At 48.8% G+C, this 24,996-nt stretch overlaps 1 protein-coding gene across 7 annotated transcripts in view; it reads right to left on the bottom strand.

Moving 5' to 3' along the window:
* Positions 1-24,996, bottom strand: part of ITSN1 (intersectin 1) — a 243,923-nt gene that overhangs the window by 17,821 nt on the left and 201,106 nt on the right. For all 7 annotated transcript variants that reach the window (XM_009202312.4, XM_009202315.4, XM_009202320.4 and 4 more), the window contains 4 exon segments: positions 15,635-15,756; positions 13,701-13,807; positions 7,376-7,559; positions 5,407-5,505 (listed from right to left, as the gene is read on the bottom strand). In XM_009202312.4, the coding sequence (XP_009200576.1) occupies positions 5,407-5,505; positions 7,376-7,559; positions 13,701-13,807; positions 15,635-15,756 (512 nt within the window).

Raw genomic sequence — 24,996 nt, 5'->3', positions numbered from 1 at the left:
AAACAGGTTTATCAATTTTTCTAATTATAAAATTAATATTGTGCAATGTACAAAATTTAGAAAATTCAAAAAGTTATAAAGAACCTAAAAATCACCAATAATCTCTCCATTATTTCAAGAATAAAAATTGCTTTGGGAGGCCGAGGCAGGATGATCACTTGAAGTCAGGAGTTTGAGACCAGCCTGGCCAACATGGTGAAACCCCGTCTCTACTAAAAACACAAAACTTAGCCGGGCATGACTGTACATGCCTGTAGTTTCAGCTACTCAGGAGGGTGAGGCAGGAGAATTGCTTGAACCCAAGAGGGGGACACTGCAATGAGTTGAGATCGTGCCACTGCACTCCAGACTGGGTGACAGAGTGAGACTCTGTCTCAAAAATAAATAAATAAATATAAAAATAAAAATTGCATCATACTACCATTTTACAAAAACTACCATTTTACACTGTACTGTTTTGTACATTGCTTTATAGTACAATGTTCATTGTACTATAGTTCCATGTCCATTTCATATATATTATCATTTTTGAGGGTTTATAATATATTATTATTGGGGCCGATCCCAATAATGATAGAGCACATTATGGAGCACAATGCATCTAAGTAGCTACCTTCCCATGAAACTTCATGTTGCTTCCAACTTTTCAGTATTTCTTAAATTACTTCCTTAGAATAAATTCCTAGAGGTGGAATTGCTGAGCCAAAGAGAAATTATAGTTTGATCTACACATCGCCTTCCAAAAAAGGCTGTATCAATTTAACTTCCACCCAGATCTCTGCCAACACTGAGGACCTACAATCTTTTCAATATACGCCCATCTGGCAAGCCCAAATCAAAGTATGTTCTTGTTTTGTTATGTATTTTCTTTTATTGCCTGTGAGTTTGAACTTTTTGTACATTCAGTACATAAGTGTTCTCAATGATAAAACTAACATTTATATACTGCCTAGTATAAGCCACTTTGCATACATTAACTCAGTTAATTCTCACATCACTGTGCAGTAGGTACTATCAGTGTCCCTATTTTACAGACAAGAAACTGAGGCCCAAACTGAGGCCCAACTTGCCCAAGAGCACACAGCGGTAAGTACCCTGATTCAAACCCCAGCCATACTAGCTCCAGGCTATATGCTCTTCACTGCTATTCTATACTGCCTACTGCCTCTCAGCAACTCCCAGTTCTATATTCTACCTTTTTTTTTTTTTTTTTGAGATGGAGTCTCGCTCTGTCACCAGGCTGGAGTGCAGTGGCGCGATCTCGGCTCACAGCAACTTTCACCTTGCGGGTTTAAGCAATTCTCCTGCCTCAGCCTCCCGAGTAGCTGGGACTACAGGTGTGCACCACCATACCCAGCTAATTTTTGTATTTTTAGTAGACGTGGGGTTTCACCATGTTGGCCAGGATGGTCTTGATCTCTTGACCTTGTGATCTGCCCGCCTTGGCCTCCCAAAGTGCTGGGATTACAGGCATGAGCCACCATGTCCAGCCTTTTTTTTTTTTTTTTTTTTTTTTTTTGAGACAGAGTTTCACTCCATCACCCAGGCTGGAGCGCAGTGACTCCATCATAGTTCACTGCAGCCTGACCTTCCAGACTCAAATGATTCTCCCACCTCAGCCTCCTGACACACGCCACCATGCCTGGCTAATTTTTTTATTTTTATTTTTGTATAGATAGGGCTTTACCATGTTGCCCAGACTGGTCTTCAACTCCTGGGCTCAAGCAATCCTTCTGCCTCAGCCTCCCAGAGTGCTGAGATTACAGACATGAGCCATCGTGCCTGGCCTTTCCCTATTTTTCTATTAGAGTATTTGTGGTTGTTTTAAGGGTACTTGATATAGCTATAGATATTTATATTTTAGTACCTATGTATGTACAGCTAAAAATATGTTTAACCAGTTTATGTCTGTCATTTGTCTTTTCATTTTCTTTTTTTTTTTTTTCTATCACCCAGGGTTTTTTTCTATCACACCCAGTGATGTGATCACAACTCACTGCAGCCCCAAACTCCTGGGCTCAAGGATCTTCCTGCCTCAGCCTCTGGAGTAGCTAGGACTACACATACATGCCACCGTGCCTGGCTGAGTTTTTAAAAATTTTTGTAGAGATGGGGGGTCTCACTATGTTTCCCAGGCTGGTCTTGAACTCCTGTCCTCAAGCGATCCTCCCACACCTTGGTCTCCCAAAGTGCTGGGATTACAGGCATATGTCACCATACCCAGCCTGTCATTTGTCTTTAAACTTTGCTCATTATATTTTGTGGTGAGAACTTTTTAAGAAAAAATTTTATGTAAATAACACATTAGCACATTCTTGGTATGCAAGATTCAACCATTACAGAAATATGTACATTAAATGTAAAAATTTCCTTCACTCTCCTACCCCAGAGGTAACCACTGCCAAGAGACTGAAGGGCACTCCTTTAGATGCCCTTTATATATTTAATAGTTGCATGTAAAGTTTTTCCCCTCTTTTGGAAAAATGCATCATACTGTAGGATTGCTTAGTGAGTTTAGTGTTGCTTTTTCACATAACAGCGTTTTCTCAGTGTCTTTCCATGCTAATACATAGAGTAGAAGTTGCCCTGTATCTTTTAAAATATTTTCATAGTACAGATCTACCATAATTATTTAACCATTCCTATTAATGAACATATAGGTTGTTCCCTGGAATAAAATTTGGGTTTTTGCTTTTTGTTTTTTGTTTTTTTATTTTTTGAGACAGAGTCCCACTCTGTCACCCAGGCTGGAGTGCTGTGGTGCAATCTTGGTTCACTGCAACCTCTGCCTCCCAGGTTCAAGATATTCTCCTGCCTCAGCCTCCTGAGCAGCTTGGATTACAGGTATGCATCATGTAAGGAACATGGCTGTGCTGCAGCCAGGCAGGCATAGGCAGATGTAAACATCCTGCATGACTCAGCAGGATTAGAGCGCAGGTGCACAATTCCATGCATTATATAATCACAGCTATGTAGCCATAACATGGGAGGCTCATCACCTGGCTCTAAGCCACTATTGTGTGTGATGTATATAAGGGCAACACTGACAGTATGAAAGAGCTGCTGAATAAAGCCATGTCCCATCTACCTGCTGCCTCTCAAGTGTTCTTTCAGCTCCCTGACCCACATCCACCCACTCCCCTCAGACCTCAGCTGGGACTCAAACCTGACATGCCATCACTCCAAGCTAATTTTTTCTGTGTTTTTAGTAGAGACAGGGTCTCATCCTGTTGGCCAGGCTAGTCTTGAACTCCTGACCTCAAGTGATCCACCCATCTCAGTCTCCCAAAATGCTGGGATTACAGGCGTGAGCCACCATGCCCAGGTGAAAGTTTGGGTATTTTTTAGGTTGCTATGATCTAAATCCTTTAAGTTTCTGTCTTTGAGACCATGCTAAGAATTTCTCCACATCAGTATCATAAAATTATTTAGCCTTAGTACTTTAGTGTATTTCATACGTATCTCATAGCTGACCACGGTTTTCAGTTCTCTTCTTAGTTCAGCTGGTTTTCAGTTCATTCTTCTGGGTGCTCTAGAAGATTTTCAATTGTGTTTCTGCAAATAATGAGTTTGGTTTTTTTCCCTTTTTAATATTTGTGTCGTTCAGTCCTTTTCTTGTTTTAGTTTTTCTCCCATTGGCTAGATCTAGAACACCTATTTTAAAAACTTGTTTTCAACTTCAGTTTGCAATTAAATACTGGGAGAAAAAAGAGAAGTACTGAGCTAATTAAATAGTAACTGTGGCATTGGAAGAGAGAAAACAGTAGGTTGAAAGCTTATTTCAAAGCTAATTATTTAACTCAGCCAAAGATCTACAGTGTATTTTGTGGAGTTGAGCTGGGGCTGGACTGAGGAGATGGCTTATGTGGGAGGGAGATTTGTCACATGTAAGAAGACTGAGCAAATAAGGAAACATATTGAGGATAATGAGAGCCAAGCTCTTCACAGAGTAGGGAGTTACAAATGCATAAGGGGAAAGGCTGGAATAAATTCTGCAGTATTGGATTAGAATAGGAGGTATTGGTGTGAATTCATGAGTTCTAATATATATGGATAGATGGATCTAGAAATAAATATAAATATATGTGCATATACATTGCATATGTAAATATGTGTGCATGAAAAGACATTCATATATTTCCCAGCTCTGCCACGGAGAGGAACACAAAGCAAAATCACCCCAGTAGCAATGAGCACACCAGTGCCCACATCTGAATGTCTAAATACCATTTTCCATGAAAAGGAACCAGATCTAAAACCTCTTTCCAGGAGCTATACTCTGTGTGGTTTTACAAACATAGGCTCAGAGGACATCTAAATCCGTTTTACAGCTGGGGACACTGAAATCCTAATTTTGTTCTTTTTTTTTCTTTTGGTATTGGCTTTCTTAAAGTGACAGGAGAATAACAATCATCTAATATCAACACACAGTGTCTGATAATGGTTTGGTTGTGTCTCCACCCAAATCTCATCTTGAATCATAGTTCCCATAATTCCCACATGTTGTGGGAGAGACCAGGTGGAGATAATTGAATCGCTGGGGTGGCTTCCCCCATCCTGTTCTCGTGATAATGAGTGAGTTCTCACAAGATCTGATGGTTTTATAAGGGGTTTCCCCTTTGCTGGGCTCCCATTCTTCTCCTTCCTGCCATCACGTGAAGAAGGATGTGTTTGCTTCCCCTTCCACCATGATTGTAAGTTTCCTGAGGCCTCCCCAGCCATGTGGAATTGAGTCAATTAAACCTCTTTCCTTATTAATTACCCAGTCTTGGGCAGTCCTTTATAGCAGTGTGAGAATGGACTAATACAGTGTCTCACAATGGCCTTCTGAAGACAGATCGTAGCTTTATGTTTCTTTCTCTTTTCTGCTAAGAAAATCAAAGCCTAGAGGCACTGGGCCTGTCTTTAAGAAAGAATCAAGGGAGAAAGGCACAGACCACAGACTGTTTCTATGATTCCATGTTATTTTCTTCTAGAGAAAAAAATTAAAAAAAAAAAAAAAGAATCAAGGACTAAGCTCTCATTTTCTGATTTACAAGGTAGAAGCCACTTGGTCACACATCTGAAGGCTGTGCAGTATTAGCTCTCATTTTTTAAAAAATAGAAATAGGGTCTCATTATGCTGCCCAGGCTGGGCTTGAACTCCTGGGCTCAAGCGATCTGCCCGCGTCGGCCTCCCAAAGTGCTGGGATTACAGGTGTGGGCCACCGTGCCTGGCCAGCTCTTTGCATGATAAACCAGCTTTTCTTTCTGAGTTACCAAGCAGACCTCTCTGACACCTTATTGTCTTGTGCTTTCTACACAATAGCTACCAGGTGTGTTCGCTGGGAAACTTGTCCATGACCCCAGCCCCCTCCAATGCAGAGAAAGCATTCCCCTGCTTGAAAAGGCAAGACAGGTACTTACATTTTTAATGATCAGTGGGTATCTTGTTACCCGTTGCATAGGCTTCAGTATAAAACTAGAGAGTGGCATCCCTTTACACCGAGGATCCATTGCCAATCTCTGAAATAAGAGATGTTTTTAAACGTACTTAAGAAACTTGCAAAATCCAAAGTTAGTGACATCAATACTAACGACAGCGAGGACTCTCCACCCATTATCTCATTCATCTGGATGACAACTGAGAGACCTGGGGTTGGAAGGGCCTGACTAGTTACCCTGTCCAGGATGACACACTTTCCAGATGGAGAATGGAGACCCACAGACGTGACTCAGCCAGCAGGGTTAAGCCCTGCACTCCAGATTCAGCATACCTTCCATGGCATGCATAGTTCCTTATGCACAGAGATGAGATTCCGGCTTTACAGAGAATATTTTGTCTGGATGTCTGCAAAAACTTTATAACATTCCCAGGAACAAGAGTCACAAGACTATACGGTTAGAGGAAGAATTCCCCTCACACCCTAGGGCTGCTGGAAGGGCTAAATCTCATTGTCTAGTTTTGGGTGGAGCCTGCACGTGCCTCTGGGAGCTCCAGGCAGGGCTGAGAGAGAGGAGCTGAGACACCAGATGTCAAGACTCCAGTTTCAGGGTCTGGCCCCTTAGCTGTCAATGGCTGTGGTCCAGTTAAATGCCTTAGAAACAGGCAGCTGCATTGACTGGAGTCCGGAGTCCTGATAACTGTCAGCAATGGGACCTGCTCCAGCTGTGGACACCATCACTCCAGGAACACCTTGCAGCTGGCAACCACATGCCACACTCCCGCTGAGATGAGGTGGGGAGGGACAATGAGACCCCTGCCCTGGACTGGTGTCAGCACTTCCCTGAAGTTCAAGTGCATCCAACAATGAACTCATCTTGCTCGGGCCCAGGAAGAGCCCAGCCCTTGGCTGAAACCCCAGGTGATCCATGGCGCCCAGCAGCTCAGCGTCTGCTCTCTTGTTTCCATCCACCCAAGGCCTTCTTCTGAGCAATCTTCCTCCCCTTGGAATGACCTCAGAGTGCCCCCTGCCTTGGCTGGCAAGTTTAGGCTGAGAAACACCACAGGAGGCAGAAACAAGCAGCTCACACAAGGCTCTGACCAAGAAGAGGCCGTGCTTATGCCTCACCACAGTGAGTCCACAAGCACCGCTCTAGGGCAGGTGAGGACGGCCTGTCCCCAAAATGCATGAGATCCAAAGATATGCCTGTTATTATTATTTTGCTGTTTATCCATCAAAAGATACCTGTTTCATAGAAGCTATTTTATTCTTTTCCTCCTGTTTTTCTCCAGGAGAGGTGGGGGCTGTTTGAATGGACCAGCATGACCAGCAGAGACCCACCCTGACCAAGGCCAAGTCCCAGAGCTGCAGGTCTTCCAGCAGCATCCGCATTACCTCCCCAAACATCCCCCAGTGGACACCCAACTCTCCAGACCCCTGCTACCCCCAAGGAAGAGGTCCTGGCATCCCACACTGACTCCCACGGGCTGCCTAGGGCTGGATGCCATCAAGCAGAACCAACTGCAAAAAGAATGAAGGGGCCACTGGGAGTCCTGGCCATTCCCTCTGCAAGTGAGGGGCAGAGACTGGCAAAGAACTGAGGATGTGGCGATTAAACACAAGAGGAAATCTGAGACCTGCCTGGGCCTTGCAAATGAAATGAAAGATTTAAACAGGCATCCAAATAACACCACTAGCATCTGGAAAACAGATCCTTGAAGACACTTCAAAGTCTCCAAGCCCAGGGCTCGCCCCTCCTCTACAAGCCCACCCCTTTGGTGACAACCATACTTGCCAGTGAGTGCCAGTCCCCTAAGGCTTAGCCAAGACCCCAGGCCCTGTTGGCCTCTAGAGGGAACACGCTTGCAGACTTTTGAATTAGCCCCTCCCACGTCTAGCTGCCCAAAGATCGCCACTCTGGGGCCCAGTCTCTGCACAGCCTGGCTCCTTACTTTGACGAACTCCTTGAAGTCTGGGGCCTCGTCTGTCTTCTGCTGGATCAGGGCAGCCCCGTTGAGCTGGCGGCTGCAGAAGCGGATGTAGGGTTGCATGTGCGGCAGCTGGGCGCTCAAGATGTCACCAATCATCTTCACGGGCATCTTCTCCCCGGACATCTTCTTACGGACTCTCAACGCTCTGCACGGAAACACAGGAGGTGAGCCCCCCGCCTTCACACTGTCTGACAGCACCACGGCACACTTCTAGGTTGCACAGAAACAGAATGTGTATGAGGGGCACAGACTCAAGGGCCACTAAAGGATCTATTTGGGAGACAAGGAATGGAGAAAGAAATGAGTCTAGGGCTACAGAGAGGTGGCACCAGGGCACTTCTCTTTGGCAGAGTGGCTGTTTGTTACAATTTGTTTTTCTTGTGCAGAAATACGGAGATTTTTCTTGAACAACTCAAACGGGTCCCCTGTGTTGATGCCTCACTACACCGATTATCGGTGGTGAAAGCCCCAGGCTGATGTGGCCTGAGCACCGATCCTATTTCCAGGAGACACTTCTGCCCAAGGGAAGCTGCTATTGCCAGAGGATGGGGGAGGTTGATTTTTGGACTAAAAAGAACATAATTAAGATGGCAAAAGAACTGCCTTGGCAAAATAACCCCATGAGATTCAGCAAAAGCCAGGCATAAATGACTGTTTGAACTATCCCTGCGATTTGCTGCTTCATTGCTAGAGCTAAGTTAACTAAATTAAGAGGAGTTCAGAAAAGAGGTCTATTGCTATGATAATGGGCCAGTGAACCCAAAACATGTATCTCCTGGAATCCAGGAGAGGTGTTGATGGGACTGGGCAGTGTTTGTTCCGGGGTCTGCCTGCAGTGTGAGTGCTCAGAGCTATGGTAACTAGGACAGTGCTTCCGTTCTCCCAGCTTCAACATGTGAACCCTTAACAGCAGCATCTGGAAGAAGGGCATGGCACTGAGCTTATACACGGTAAGGACAGCAATGTACTACAGGCAGGACCACAACCTGAAGCCATGGGTGTGTTCAGCTATCCTAGTGAGTGATCATGGGTGGATGGATGGGTAGACGGAACAAAATGGTATAACCTAAGACTTTAACACAAGGCTGGGAGGATGTCCCTACTGAATGCCTTTGGCTGCTTTCATGGTCATGTTGGAGAAGCCTTTGAGGTATGGGGTGGGCTACTGAATTCCAAGGAAGCTCTGCAATATTTATATTAGGCTTTAAAAACTTCAGCTCACTTTCTTTTCTTTCTCCCACATTTTCAGCTAAAATAAAATCCCTTGGACCCAGCAAGCCAAGGAGACAAACTTAGGGACCATAAATGATGTGGTGTGAGCAGTCAGCGATTCCACCTGAAGTGGATGCCCTCAGGGGGAGATCAGCACTGGCTGCCTGGGGTGTGGGGAGCAGTGGCAGCTTGGTGTCCTCAGGATGGCCCAAAGGCCACTGTCCCATTGAGAGGTTGGTGTGAAATACCGCAACGTGCAGAAATGTGCTCAAGGGTGATGTCACCAATAATTTGGGGGAATGAGAGCCCTGAATAGCCATGTTACAAACTTGCCAGGAATGTAAACAGGAAGAAATTCCATCATTCCATCATTTTCCTATGAGGAGTAGTTTTTTTTAACAAGAGAATAAAAAGTACTTTCACCCTTTTCTTCTCCTGTTTTGTTTGAGACAGCGTCTCACTCTGTAGCCCAGGCTGGAGTGCAGTGGTACAATCCCAGCTCACTGCAACCTCCGCCTCAGCCTCCTGAGTGGCTGGGACTACAGGCACCCGCCACCACACCCGGCTAATTTTTATATTTTTAGTAGAGACGGGGTTTCGCCATGTTGGCCAGGCTGGTCTCGAACTCCTGACCTCAAACAATCTGCCCACCTTGGCCTCCCAAAGTGCTGGGATTATAGGCATGAGCCACTGTGCCCAGCCCCTGGCCTATGTTTTCTTAAAGGATGAAGGAGACAAGAAAAAAAGAAAAAGAAGAAAGATCATCTGCAGACAGTGATTGTCTTGAGGACTTAGTTCCTGGGTTCTGCAGACCCACACTTGTAGACTGGAGTTACCCAACCAGCAGACAGCCCTAAAATTAGGCCTGATTTACTATGGACTAGGCACCTATTAGATTCAGTCTTGGGTCTTCATCCAGGATGGTCTACTGTATAGGCAAAGACTTATGAGGACTGCAGGGTGTTACCAGGCCCAGGGATCACGTGACTCAGCTGCTGCAGCCACAGCCCTGAGAGGGGCCACTGGCGCTGCTTGTGGTGAGCTGATTGGCAGTCTCCTAGAAAGGTTTACAGATGAGAGGGCTTGAACTACAAAAGGCAGTTGACTGGCTAACGAACGATTCAAAGAGCGCTCAATGTTTGCTGAACACAAGTGTCCCTAACCCTCTGAAGTCTGCAGCCCAAGTGGACAGTCATGAAGTTAGCATTTATTAATGCTTCCTATGTGTCAAACACAGTTTTACATATATTATTATCCCCATTTCCTATTGGGGAAACTGAGGCACACAGAAATTGAGTGACTTGACTAAAGTCACAGAGCTAATAGGTGACAGAGGTAACCCTGGAACCCAGGTCTGACTCCGGAGCCCATGGTTGGAACCACAGCCTCAGAGGCCCTGACCCACCTCCTGCCACGACCGCCTCCAAGCTGCTCTGGGCACCTGCTCATCTTCCCAGATGCGGCTGCCCTGCTCCCGCCATCTCGCCCTCAGGCCTTTCCCTGCTGGTCCCAGCCTCGGCCTCTGTACTTTTCACCCTGCTGGACTTCCCACCATCCGCTCCATGCCCTCTCTCCTTCCCTCTTCTCCTTCTCCCAGCCCCACATCCTTTTCTTCTTTCTCACCATCTGTCTTTACCCCAAACTGATTTTTATTTTCTATTTTTCCTCCATTTTCTGCTTAAACAAGATAAAATGGAATCCATTCTTCTTAAGTTAAAAGGAAGATGAGTCAAATATTTAAGAAAAACACTTTTTTGAGACTAGTTTTTTTTTTTTCTCTTTTCTTTTCTTTTTTCTTCTTCCATCAAGGGGACAGGAAAGGCTCTTGATAAAAACCAGTTCCCCAAACCTGGGCTGGTCACCCCACCTCACTTCTGCTTCCCTTCTGCTATCATTTCTTTTTGTGTGTGCGTGTGTGACACAGTCTCACTCTGTTGCCCAGGCTGGAGTGCAGTGGCGCAATCTTGGTTTACTGCAACCTCTGCTCCCTCCCCAGGTTCGAGCAATTCTCCTGCCTCAGATTTCTGAGTAGTTTGTGTTATAGGCATGTGCCACCACGCCCAGCTTTTTTTTTTTTTTTTTTTAAGTAGAGATGAGGTTTCGCCATGTTGGCCAGGCTGGTCTCGAACTCCTGACCTCCAGTGATCTGCCTGCCTCAGCCTCCCAAAGTGTGGGATTACAGACAGGCATTAGCCACCATGCCCGGCCCTTCTGCTATCATTTCTGACAGCTGTCCTGAGGGCCCTGCTCCAGACTCTGGATATAAAAAGGTTCTAGACCTGTGTATCCTACCTTGTCTATGAAAGGCACATGTCTGAGGTCTCAGCTTCCTTGCGAGAGCGCCAGCCTTTCGCTGTAACCCTCAGTGAAGCATCACTAGTAGCAAGTCCATGTGTCCCAGTTAGCCCTTTTTATTTTCACATTATTTATTTATTGTTGACTCGTTTGACAACTGCCATGCCCCCTGCCCCACCCCAAATACAAGGCGTGTAGGATCAGGAGTAGCAGATATATGGCTGCTCACTGGTCGCAGTCCAGGGATTGCTGCCTTAACTTCTCCTTATCCTCAAATGCCTCCCTCTCTCGGCTGCCAGGAGCCTCGATCTCCCCTCATCACAGTTATTCCTCGGCATGAAGACATTATGTCTGTGCAGCCACGCAAATACAGCACAAAGTTCATTGTCCAGTTTATGATGTGGATGTTCACTCTACAATTCTTTCAAATTTTCTGTATGTTTGAGATTGTTTCTAGTAAAATGTAGAAAAGAAGAAAAAGAAATCAGGTCCCCAGAAAGCTCCAGTTAAACGCAAGATTTTATCTGGAGGATGAAGACATGAGCCAGTTAGTCTAAACTAGCTAATCCAGGAATCAGAGGAACGGGGATAGAGAACCTTGGGGTGGAGGGGAGCCGGCAGCCCCGTACACATCAGCGCCCCGATCGACGGCGTGCCCCTGGGACACCCGATCCCTTGCTCTCAGAATGACCCTGCGTGGTAGGCAGGACAAGCACCATGACTGCCATCTTAATGCCCAAAACAAGTTATGAGGGGCTGGAGCCCAGACAAAAACTTGGGATGTCTGACTTCTGGGTCCAAGTTTTTTTCCACGGGGGCAGGACTGGGCAGAGTCTCTATTCTGGGACCTAGGCATCATCCACAGAGCAGCCACCCTGCTGTGTGACTTTAGGGAAGTCACTCAGCCTCTCTGAGCTTCGCTGCTTCAGCTGTAACAGGGCTGTCAGTTCCCACCTCCATCGCTGTGGAGCAAGTCAGAGCCGACAGGAGGAAGAAGCACGCAGGCCTGGACCCCGCACGGCTCAAGAAAGAGGCTGCTTCTTCCCAGACAGGACTTAAAAGACAACAGAGAGGTATTGGGAACTGAGGCCAACACCAGTTTCCCTCAGGCCAACCCTGAAGCGTGGGAAGCCCTCTCTAAGGGCTGCTTGGGAACCTCAGACGCCTCTCCCGCCTCCCCCAGCCCCTACTGATAGCTGCCCAAGGAAAAAGGTTTTAACTTACAGGTATATTTTCTTTTCTTTTTTTCTTTTTATGAGACAGGGTTTCACCCCGTGGCCCAGGCTGGAGTGCAGTGGTGCGATCTTGGATCACTGCAACCTCCGCCTCCCGGGTTCAAGTGATTCTTCTGCCTCAGCCTCCCTAGTAGCTGGGATTACAGGCGCCCGCAACCACACCCAGCTAATTTTTGTATTTTTAGTACAGATGGGGTTGCACCATGTTGCCAATGCTGGTCTCAAACTCCTGACTTCAAGTGATCCACCCATCTCGGCCTCCCTGGGATTACAGGTGTGAGCCACCGTGCCCAGCTATCATCTATGTAAATGAGAATACTGAGGCCCAGGGACCAAAGTGGCCTGCCGGACGACACACAGCCAGAGGCAATAGCGGATGTGAGCCCAGGGGTCTGACGCCAGACCTAAGTTCGAAACTGACACCAGACCGAAGTTTGAAAGGTTTCCACAGCATCGGCGTGGGGGCCAGTGAAGTCCAGACCTTCTCTACAAGCCTGCCTGATGTCACCTTGGATTATTCGTCTTCTACAGCACCAACCAGCAGACATTATATATGTTTCTTTGTGTCCACCTCTCCACACCTCCTCTCCATCCTTTCATCCACTCCCAAACACACGCTCAGGAAAGCGGGGACCTGAAATTACTTTATAAGAACAATGCAGAGACCACGTTTAGGAAACGGTGGCTTCTTAAGGACACAGATGAAGATCAGGAATGGACGCAAGGTTCTGGGAGCCTACCCTCGATCCTCGGGCCCAGGAAGTGGGTGGCCCTTCCTCCCAGCAGGGAGTATCACGCGTCCTGGAGGCTGTGACTTACTCTCTGTTCTAGCAAGTGATGTTACAGTGAGAGCGTGGTGGATACAGATTTTGGGTTTTGACTTTTTTTCCCTAAGAATTGGAAGAGACGTTTGTGATGATCGAATCCAACCCCTTCATTTTACAGATGGGGAAACTAAGGCTCAAAAAGGAAAGGCAGTGAGTAAGTCAGAATCTAAACCCAGGTCTCTTGACTCCTGGCCCTGGAGCTGCCTCTGTAAACTAAAGTTGGAAGAAAATACAAGCAGCCTTGGGCCAGCTTCCCGGAGTGATCCTGAGGAACTGCTGGCGTCAGGCAGTGAACAGTTCCACACTTTTCCATCTGCAGGGCCAAGAATGCCTCAAAAGACCAATAATCCCCCATGGGATCCCGCGTCTGAGGGAAAGCGTGGAGCGGGCAGCCCCCCGCCCCAGGATGGAGCCAGCGCCATCAGGAGCCAGCCTCGTCCTAGCCCTGGAAATTCACCACCGCAGTCATTCACCCAACAGCAGGCTCTGGGGTGCCCAGGCGACCTACTCTCGCAATGAGAGATTCGGAGTGCGTTTCCAGAAAGCATGAAGGCACAAAAGGGTGATGGTGCTTGTGAGTGGCAATGAGCAAAAAAAAAAAAAAAGCCAGAAAGAAACACAGGGCAGCATGCAGGAAGGACACACAGACCCACAGAGGTGCTAGTGCGTGAGAGCCGAGGAGGCGAAGCCAGGCTGGGGATTAGAGGAGAGGCTTACTTCAGTAGTTTGATATTACACATAATCAGCTCCTTCCAGTTCACAAAAATCATAGCAACCTCTTTCTCTGTCAGCAGCTCAGACTCCATCAGGGGTTTTTGAAAGATCTACAGATGCAGAAAACGAAGCAGTTCAGAAAGCAGTTAGCTTAAAACTCACACACGCACACACCGATCCGCTGAGAGCAGGGAGAGGGCTCAGGTGTCTGTGCCTTGGCTGAGAGGCCCAGAGGTGAACGCCCGCTTTCCTGCAGTTTCTGAAGCAGAGAGCCCCTCCTCTGCCCTGGAGGCTGGAGGGGGGCCCCAGCAGGGCCTGCACTGTTTTACAGGGGAAGGAGGCCAGCTCAAATCTCCAGGAGACAGGTCTTAACTCCACCAGACAAGCAGGGAGGCCGGTACCAAGTCATGCACTCAGGCTAGGCAGTCTCACCTGCCCACTGGGAGGGGGTGGGCCGGTGTGAAAAGCAGGGCTTAAAGATGCCAGTGGTTATGGGCAGTCCCTTCATCTGCACAGGTAAGCCGAGGGCATTCTGAGAGGAGCAGCCCAGGCGGCAGGTCCTCTAATAAGCCAGTGGCCACCTCGGTGACTGACTCCATTGCTGCGTCCTCAGCCTCCTGGGCTGACCCTGGACAGACCCAGTACTTGCAGGCCCACTACAAGGGGTGGGTGCCGCCCTTCTCTTGGGCTCTGGAAAATAAGTGAGCCCCCTCCACGCTCTGTGTGGTTGGGCAACTCGTAGTAAATCACAGATCTCAGTGGAACCCCGTGTGGTAGAGCCCCCGCCTGCAAGGAGGTCATTTTCTCCCACGGGAGGCAGGAGGCACTTCGGAAGGCTCTTTAGGGAGGGGGACAGCCCATCTTCGACATAAACTCGGCTGGGCTGCGGCTGCTCCCTGGGAGCCCTATTCCACAGGAGTCCTTAAGCCGGCGTTGAACCTGGCATGTGCCAGGGCAGCCACATACGGTGGTGCGTTTTGCAGAGTGCACAAAGGAGCCGTATCTAACGGGTGACACTTGCACCCTGGACATCCTGAACTGTATATTTAATAACAGTCAAACACCTTGAGAAAAGGGTACCTTTTTGAATTTGCATCAATGCTTCCTAAGTGTTAACGGTGGTCCTGCGGCCAGCAACTCACCCTGTACTCCACCAACAGCGGCCGGCCCTGCTGTGTCTTTCCTGGATGTGAAGACTATCAGACAAGATGGTTTCACACCCATTTGGTGTGGTGGTGGTGGTGGTTTCCAGACTATCACAGCACTTTCCAAACTGCAGGTCCATCTCTGCAAATCCCTGTCTCCTAACATGGCACCTTCCCATGGATGTGGGGAAAAAGGCCTGCTGAGCAGCAGGAGCGCCTGGCTCTGCGTCTCCCCATGGTTCCGGCTGGGGTGGCCAGGGTCCTTCTGGGAGGACTGACAAGATGAGGAGGCATCACCTCAGGTCAGGGGGTTTTGTAGGGGCCTGGGAGGAATTCTCAGTGACAGGTTTGTCTCGGGGTAATATGTGGCAGGAATGACTTGAGATAGCAGCTAGATGGCCCCCATTTCCAGATGCAACACTGCAGGCCAGGAGGGCAGCGTGGCTGGCTCCATGGCATCCCCTGGTTGGTGGCTAAGCTGCAGCCACTCTGAGTAAAGCGCGGACTCCAGCTCTCAGTCCACATGACTTCATCCATCAACTGCTCAGGGACTCACTAGACCTTGGCTAAGTGATCTCTGTCCCTGTATGGGCATGACTCAATGTTGGCCATAGATAAGCAACAAACTGTCTCTATGGTCAGAATCTCCTATAGCATTTGCCGTCCGGATGCTCCCCAAACATCAGAAAGTGTCTTGAGCTCAGAACAGGATGCAGACCTCCTTGGCAGAACCCTCCCCACTCCCTCCCTCCTCTCTCCTTGCCGCACCCCCTGCCCCACCAGCTCCCTTACCTCTGTGACCAGCTGCAGGTCGTTCACGTAGTTCTCCTCTGTGACAATGAGCTCGTGGATGTATCCTTGTCGCTTTCTTTCAGTTGGGGTCAACATATCCAAGAGATGTAAGTCTGAACACCCTGGAAAACACAACCATTTGGGAGAATTTAGCACAGTCTCGGGAAGCCCACACTTCACACGGAAGATCCTTGTGGCTGCTGGGCCCCGAGGCCCCGCTCCAGTCCAGCAGGGTCGTGGGCTGAAGTGTGTCCTCCCCAGTAATATGTGGAAGCCCTACTCCCGATACCTGTGATTGTTACCTTATTTGGAAATAGTCTTTTCATATATAATCAAATGAAGACAAAGTCATACTCAGGGTGGGGCCCTGACCCTATAAGATCAGCATCCTTATGAGAAGAAGACACAGAGACAGACAGGCAGAACCTGGAGTGATGTGTCTCCAAACCAAGACACACCCCGAGCCTTCAGAGTGAGGCTGGCACCTGCCAACACCTTCATTTGAGACTTCTGGCCTCCAGGAATGTGTGGCAATACCTGTTGTTTTAAGTCCCTCCGTTTGTGGTGGTTTGTTAGGGCACCCTAGAAACTGACACGGGCGGCACACTCCTGCTTCATCAGAAACACGAAAATAATGTGAAAACAAAACACTCAGTGACGACTGGCCAAAACTCCTGAGGGCTCACGCCATGTCAGGCGGTGAACTGCATTTAATGCTCAAGTATTATACTAGAATTATCCCCATTTTACAGACGAGGACACTGAGGTTTACACAGGTTGACCGGCCCCAGGTCTCTCAGCTGGGAAGTGGTGAAGGCAAGAGCCGAACCCTGAGACTTGGGCTGCAGGGGCCGTGCTCTGTCCCCGAGCTCCAGGAGGCCACGGGTTATCTCTGTCGAGGTTGGTTTGTGGAGGGTGAGGTGGCTGTGCTGAGGCTCTGATGGTTCTGGGGACCAGGCGGATGCAGGGTGCCTCCCGACAGCACGGGGCACACTCTTCTGGACACGGCTGCTGCCTCGCCCCTGGGGCGAGCTTGCCACAGACAGGGTAGTCCCTCCCACTGCAGAGAGCCTGGCACGAGACCACCACGGAGGCCAGGGCTGCCCAAGGGCGAAGGGCTACTCCGCTGCCCTGAGACGGTGCCCGCACTGGAAGTGCGGCTAACTCATGACTCTGCTCACTTAGCTCGTTATCTGGGCTTTTGTTTGAATGTTTGAGCCTCCTGCCCCAGACACACTGAATGAGCAGGAGGGAGGCTTGGTTCTTGGGGGCATCCCATGTGCAGGCCTGGACCCACCTCTCCTTTTTGTCAGAGGTTCTTTATTTAATCACAGAAGCCAGACTTGGAAGACAGACCCAGAGGTGTCCCGAATGCAGGTGGGAGGGTCCGGGCTGAATCCCCTTTACTGGTTCTTCCCATCCTCTCTGTTCCCCTCAAGGGGGCGCAATGGAGCACAGTGCAAAAACCCCTGCTGGGGACCAGTGGCTGTCAAAGCGTGGTCCCCAGGCTGGCAGCATCAGCGTCACCCAGGCGCTCGCTAGAGATGCCCCTGCTGAAGTGACTCTGGAGTTGGGGGCTGGGCATCTGTGATGTAACAAGCTCTCCGGAGAATTTTGTTTTAGGCGCACTGATGTTCGAGAAGCCTGCTCTGGACTAGCAGGGGTTCCTTGAGTTTCCATCTTCCCTCGAGGGAGTTATCTGAGGTCATGACTAATCTAGCCTATATGCTGAAAGCTTCTGCAAATCGTATGATCCCTCTGGGGCAAATGATACCAGAGATTTCTTGGCAATTGCTTTGCTGCTGTAGAGGTTAACTCTCGGGTTGTGGTGCTTCCAGCCCTTGGTTTTGTCCCTTCTCTTGGCCAATTGTTCTTTCTGGATGCCGTAGCTTCTCTTGCTGGGACAGGAACATCCCAGGACCAGCAGGAGGATGCTGGGAAAGCGGCAGGAATGAGCCATCCCTACATCAACACCCTGACCTCACTCGGAGTCCCCTGCCCCGAGGTCAAGCAGAATTCCGCAGGACTGCGAGGTGAGCTCGCACCTTTGCACAGGTCTGCAGGTGCGTCTGAACTTGGGCCGTCTGCTCAGCCACAGGTTTGGCCCAACAGTTCTTCCTGCCTCAGGGCGTAGACTGTCTTTTATTAAAACAGCTGCGCCAACAATGCAGTCTCAGGAAGGAGGCAGGCCACGGGGCTCCCTGATTCCGTTCAGCCGAGCTGCTGTGTGAGCTCAGGTTTGCAGGAAGCTAAGTGATGTCTCCGAGTTCTTTGACTTTTACTGGGAAGGTCACCCAAGAGACACTCGAGTCTGGGGGAAATATATCTTGTTCCTACCCTTTTTCCCCCCACTCTCCCGTAAGGGAGTGAAAGGGCCCAGGCCTCAGGTCATTTCTTGTTAAAGGGCTGAATGCAGCCCCTGCGTTAGGCACCCGATGTCCTCTCACGGAAGCAGAGTCCCTGGTGCGTTCAGGACGTTCCCTTCTGCAGGGAGATTAGAATATTGGCGCAGAGTGGTAGCTCTAAAAGTCACCGCACACACACGGTGCAGTGACGTTTGCAGCCACAGAAACATCAGGCCAGTGGTGGCCGCTGGCTGGGCCAGTTTTCTGAATGTCCCTTTGAGGATGTCCCACCGTTGCCTTGGAGAATCTGAGGGATGTTATGGTTTCTTGCTGCAGCGAATACATTTAGGGCACACTTTTATCGGGTTCACAGGCCCTTTTGAAGACTGTTCATAGATCTTATTCATTCACTGGGCAACTATTTACTGATGTCCTACTATGAGGCTGCGACTAACCACTCTGGGTGCTGGGGATCCAGGACGGAAGAGGAGAGGCTCCTGCCCTCCAGGGTATAGCTAAGAACCTGGGGGTCTGGTGGTCCTCAACAGGGGGTGGTACTGCCCCGCCCTCTGCTGAAGGTGGTACTGCTCCCCACCATGCTGAGGTCAGTACTGTCCCCACTCCCCAAAGGCTGAGGTTGCACTGCACCCCACTCCAGCGCCAGGGCTGAGAGTGTGCTCTTGGTTGTCACGGTGGAATCTGCCAGGCTGGCCAGGGCTGCTAAATGACGCACACCACACAGGACACAGAACTGCCCACCCCAAATGCCAGTCGAGGAGCACCCTGTGGAGAAACACTGGCGTAACTTGAAACTGACAACCTGACCAGAGTTCCAGTCTGCAGCACGGAGGTGCGAGGGGCCAGCAGACACGCATAGAACGACGTGGAATTGGAAAGAAGGACCTTTGAGGAAAAGTCCTGACTTGCTTTGGATTTCAGAAGTTCTTCTGAGTCTTCAAGTTTTACACGGCGCAGGTTGCGAAGAAGCTCAGAGCCAGAGCAACAGCCGAAGGCTCAGGGTAAATTCGGGCCATTTGTCCAAGAATACTAGGAGCCTGGGGCCAGTTGGGGACAAGGTGGAGGGCTGCTGCGTGGCCTCCTGCTCCAGGTAGCGTTGGCCTGTGGTCCAAACACTTTGCAAGGCCCAAGTCAGAGTTGATGGAGCTTGGAGGTCAGGGGAGGCTCAGGGCAAGTCTGGGCTGCTTGCCCCCACCAAATTCCACCTCTCGCAGGTCCACCTACCACCCTGCCTGGAGACAGGGGGATGGTCCTGATGGCCTCTGCAGAACACAATGAAAAGCAAAGGTTTTGTGGGGAGAGTCTTCATTATGTGCCAACGATGTTGGCTTGGAATTGTCTTTTTACCCATCGGATTGACCCACGGGAGGCTGTTTCAAAACCTGCTGGTGAATGCCAGACCAAGAGAACCATTAAAGATTTGAAATAGGCACTTTGAACTCAAAAATATCCTTCCTTTGAAAATTTCATATTTAGAAAAACAAACGAGTTTAAAAACTCCATTATTCAAAGTAGGGTAAATGGAAAAGACATTTCAAATAAAAGCGTTTTCTTTAGGGGTGGAGGGATGTGGCCCTTCCCTCCTTTGGGTCCTAGGATAAACATGGTTTCTCGCCCCCTTTCCCAGGGAAAAATGAGAGGAGAAAATACATCAAATGGTTTTCCATGAACATCTTGGTGTGACGGAGGGATTCTCAAAACTAACTGAAGTCCACACGCAGCTGAAATAATATTGCAAATGACTCCAGGCGGTTACAAATGATCCCCCATTACAGCCCACATAAAATTCCTAATCTATGTGCCGTCCCTTAGAATGTTGTCTAGTTAGACACATTTACGAAATGGAGAGAGACGTGATGGCCTTCTGGAAGGATTTTTTGAGTCTAGGCCCTGGAGGAAATCATGGAAAAAAACCTTACCAGTAAAAGGTCATCTTGCTTCCCTCAACTGATATTCGTATGAACAGCATCATTTCAAGAACTTGTTTTATTATAAAAGTAATACACAAACACACGCTGATTATTAAAATTTCAAGGGCTACAGAGCATTCAGGGTAAAAAGTGCACCTCACCCATCTCCACACCTCCAATTATTCTACCTTTCCCAACGAGAAGCAGAATTTTGAAAATGAAGCCAGCCCCCGCAGCCAGTTGCCCATTGAGCAAAGCAAATAAACAGACCTTGTTCCTGTATGAAAGGGGCCAAAATATACAATAAGCTGGTCCATAAATATTTATTAAGTTCCTCTGAAGTCCAAGAGATGCAGAAATAAGCAAGATACTGTCCTTGTCCTCAGGCAAACTCACGGTCTTGGGAGAGACACAACAAGAACATTAAATTTAAAATATTAATAGCAAGCAGCTGGGCTTGGTGGCTTATGCCTGTAATCCCAGTACTTTGGAAGGCAGAGGCGGGTGGATTGCTTGAGCCCAGGAGTTCATGACCAGCCTGGGCAACATAGTGAGACCCTCATATCTACAAAAAATTTAAAAATTAGCCATGCATGTTCTTAATCCAGTCTATCATTGATGGACATTTGGGTTGGTTCCAAGTCTTTGCTATTGTGAATAGTGCTGCAATAAACATGTGGCACATATACACCATGGAATACTATGCAGCCATAAAAAAGGATGAGTTCATGTCCTCTGTAGGGACATGGATGAAGCTGGAAACCATCATTCTGAGCAAACTATCGCAAGGACAGAAAACCAAACACCGCATGTTCTCACTCATAGGTGGGATTTGAACAATGAGATCACTTGGACACAGGGTGGGGAACATCACACACCGAGGCCTGTTGTGGGGTGGGGGGTGTCTGGAGGGATAGCATTAGGAGATATACCTAATGTAAATGACGAGTTAATGCATGCAGCAAACCAACATGGCACATGTATACATATGTAAAAAACCTGCACGTTGCACACATGTACCCTAGAACTTAAAGTATAATAATAATTTAAAAAAAAAATTAGCCATGCATAGTGATACATGCCTGTAGTCCCAGATACATGGGAGGCTGAGGCAGGAGGATTACCTGAGCCCAGGAGATGGAGACTGCAGTGAGATATGATCACGCCACTGCACGCCAGCCTGGGCAACAGAGCAAGCACCTGTCTCAAAAGAAAAAGAAAAAAAGAAAAAAGAAAAAAGAAAAGAAACAAGAAAAAAAAAAAGAAATTAAAATAGCAAGCATTAAAAGAAGAGCCCAGGCTGGGTGCTGTGGCTCATGCCTGTAATCCCAGCACTTTGGGAGGCCGAGGCAGGTGGATCACATGAGTTCAGGTGTTCAAGACCAGCCTGGCCAACATGGTGAGACTTCGTCTCTACTAAAAATACAAAAAGTAGCTGGGCATAGTGGCAGGCACCTGTAATCCCAGCTACTTGGGAGGCTGAGGCAGGAGAATCGCTTGAATCCAGGAGGCAGAGGTTGCAGTGAGCTGAGATTGCACCACTGCACTCCAGCCTGGGTGACAGAGCAAGATTCCATCTGAAAAAAAAAAAAAAAAAAAAAAAAAAGCCCGTGTGCTGTGCTGATGGTGGAGACAGTAGGACCTCAGAAAGGAGCAACTCCTTGTGCTGAGGGGAGGCTTCCTCGAGGGCCCTCCTGAGGCTGGGTCTCCATATGGCTGGGGAGGTCAAGACCATGTACTGGGGGGTATGGCACCAGCAGGAGCAAGCCTTCACCCAGGTCAACACGGAGACACTGCAAGAGGTAAGGTGGAAAGGGGGGAAGGGCCAGATGACAGGGTGATGGGGATTGTGATGCCAGAACAAGAGTTCGGAAACAACATGTGGAAAGATCTGGAGAGACAGCAATAAGCAAGCCCGGGCGATGGCTGTCATCTTTAAGGGAAAGGATCCACCAACGTCTCTGGGGACGTTCAGCCCAAATCCTCCAGCTAAATGGCCCTGGATCAGCAGGATCTATGCTACTTGGGCTCCTGGAGGTCCTGTCTATACTGCAGGCTTCTCCCCATGGCACGAGTCTCTCCTGCCAGGTGAGCCCATGCACCCCAGGGCTGCACTGGCTTCTCCCGGGCAAATTAATCTAACTGCACTCCCTTCAACACCCTGGGCCTCTCCTGGCAGGTGTGGGGTGGCCTGTCGTGTAGGAAAAGCAGATGAAACCACGTGGATGTGACGTGAAGAAAGTTCTCTGGCCAAACACTATGTCCATTTACCCTGCAGCTGATGTCTGAAATCCCAGTGTTCTCCAAGCTGTGAAGTCGTGTCCTGCTGGGCAGCAGCATCCGCGCTGGGCCCTGGGGTTCGGTGAGAAGGATGCAGGCCGGGTCCTTGTCCTCTGGGAGCCTGCTGGTTGCTAGACCTGGGCGTCCTGGGCCAACTCGGATCCTTGCTGAGTTGCAGGCACTTCGCACAGGGTATCACGCCAAGTGGTTATCAGTCCTTGAGACCTCGGAGTTGCAAATCCTCAAGATGTGATTTTTATGGGGGTCTGGAGAAGCCGATGGGCACAGAGGTGAGGGGGAAGGAAGGCCGCCGATGGCACCAGAGACCCTCGTGGGTCCAGCAGAGCTCAAGCATCCACCCCAGCCTGTCCTGGGGATCCCCCTTGCCCCATGTAGCTGGGTCCTCGGGAGGCTTCCACTCAGATGTAGCCCAGATGCTTAAAGTGCCAACGTAACTCCAAATAAGCTTTGTTTTCTCCAGAGGAGGGGAATCCAGTCCACAGGGGTTACCAGGCAGTTTAATGACTGCTGAGAAGTGGTGAAGATCAAATTCTTCTTAGGGATAAATCATCTCTTAATTTTCCATAAATATGCACATTTCAGAGAGTGAAAGGGCGTATCATTCATAGCTTTATAATGGGTGCTGGAATTCCTGGCACGGCTCTCCATCCTCCATGGTAGGCATGCTTCAGCTCATTCCAGGCCCCTTTCATGTCCCACCCCGGGTTTTCCTTCTTCCTGACTTCCTGCTCTCATTGTGTCCTCTCCTGTAGTATGAGTAGCTCCTGTTAATAAGTTTCTTTGGTACAAAGGCAGACTGGAGTGTTATAATGAAAGTACAAATGCATTTTGATTGGAATATGAAGGAGGAGGCTGTTGGCTTTTGTTTTATTTGTATTTTTAACTTTCGTGGGTACATTGTAGGTATATATATCTATGGGGCACATGAGCTATTTTGGTTCAGGAATGCAATGTGTAATAATCACATCGTAAGAATGGGGTATCCGTCCCCTCAAGCATTTATCCTCTGTGTTACAAACAATCCAATTACACTGTTTTAGTTATTTTTAAATGTACAATTAAATTACTATTGTAGTTCCTCTGTTGTGCTATCAAATATTAGGTCTTTTTTTTTTTTCTTTTTTTGAGACACAGTCTTGCTCTGTTGCCCAGGCTAGAGTGCAGTGGTGCAATCTTGGCTCACTGCAGCTTCCACCTCCCAGGATCAAGCAATTCTCATGTCTCAGTCACCCGAGTAGCTGGGATTACAGGCATGTGCCACCATGCCCAGCTAATACTTGTATTTGTAGTAGAGATGGGGTTTCACCATATTGGCCAGGCTGGTCTCGAACTCCTGGCCTCAAGTGATCCATCTGCCTTGGCCTCCCAAAGTGTTGGGATTACAGGCATGAGCCACCGGGCCCGGCCAAATACTAGGATTTTTTTTGTTTTTGTCTTTTAGACAAGTTTTGCTCTGTTGCCCAGGCTGGAGTGCAGTGGTGCAATCTCAGCTCACTGCAACCTCCACCTCCTGAGTTCAAGTGATTCTCCTGCCTCAGCCTCCCGAGTAGCTGGGACCACAAGCACATGCCACCACGCCTGGCTAATTTTTGTATTTTTAGTAGAGACGGGGTTTCACCATGTTGGCTGGGCTGGTCTCAAACTCCTGACCTCAGGTGATCCGCCTGCCTTGGCCTCCCAAAGTGCTGGGATTACAGGTATGAGCCAACGCGCCCGGCCAAATACTACGTCTTATTCAAGGGGGCCTGTTGTTTTGATGAGCAGGATTTGAAAATATTTAGCAGGGGAGAAGGAATTTGAGTTGGACTTCAGCAGGCTAATATCGCTGTTGGGGGTGCTGCAGGCAGTGGTTAGGGATTCAAATGGAGGAAGAATGGGAGTAAACAGAAGTCGGAGTTGGGGGCGTGGAGCCTTGGCGGGCAGGGAAGCAAGCTCCGTGAGATGGCGAGTTCTGGGCGTTAACATGGAATGCCACTCGGAGCTCACAATGCCGGGTGCTGCACATGTGCGAACTCATGGAATCCTCACTAGGAATCCTATGTGGTAGCTATACTGTTGTTATTCCCCACTGAACAGACAAGGAAACTGAGGCACAGGGAGGGTAAGTCAGTTGATAAATGGCAGAGGGAGTCTGACCCTAGAGCTCAGGCTCTTCCCTGGAGACCTCTTCCTCCTCGCTGGTGCGCTGGTGCGTTAGTTTGCTCAGGCGGCCGTAACAAAGAACCACAGACCCAGCAGCTTAAACAACATGTATTTTTCTCATGGTTCTAAAGATACAAAGTCCAAGATCAAGGTGACAACAGGGCTGGTTCCTCCTGAGGCCTCTCTTTGGCAGGGTCTTTCCTCTGTGCATGCAAATCTCCAGCGTCTGTGTGTCCACATTTCCCCGTTATTAAGAGCACCCATCAGACCCTAACAGCCTCGTATTCACTTCATCACCTCTTCAAATAATCTATCTCCAAATGAAGTCATATTCTGATGTCCTGGGAGTTAGGGCTTCACCGTGTGAATCTGAGGGACACAGTTCAGCCCTAACAGGTGGGGAAGTCCAGTCGAGAATGCTCTGGCAGCAGAGCTGGGAAGGTCTTGGCTGGGTTGCAGGGGATCAGTGTGGCAGCTGTGTGTGGGTGGCATGGATGGGGTTGTGGCCCTGGAGTTTGGCCGCATACTGGGGTCACCCAAGGAGTTTTTAAAAATCCCAGTGCCCCTGCTGTACCCCAGACCAAGTAAACTGGACTGGCTGGAGTGCGGCCCAGGCATCTGCTATCTGTGAAGTTCCCATTGTGCA

This window comes from Papio anubis, chromosome 4 (assembly GCF_008728515.1).
Source record: "Papio anubis isolate 15944 chromosome 4, Panubis1.0, whole genome shotgun sequence".
NCBI lineage: Eukaryota > Metazoa > Chordata > Mammalia > Primates > Cercopithecidae > Papio > Papio anubis.
The sequence above is the reverse complement of the archived record's forward strand: the minus strand, read 5'-3'. Positions and strand labels throughout refer to the sequence as shown.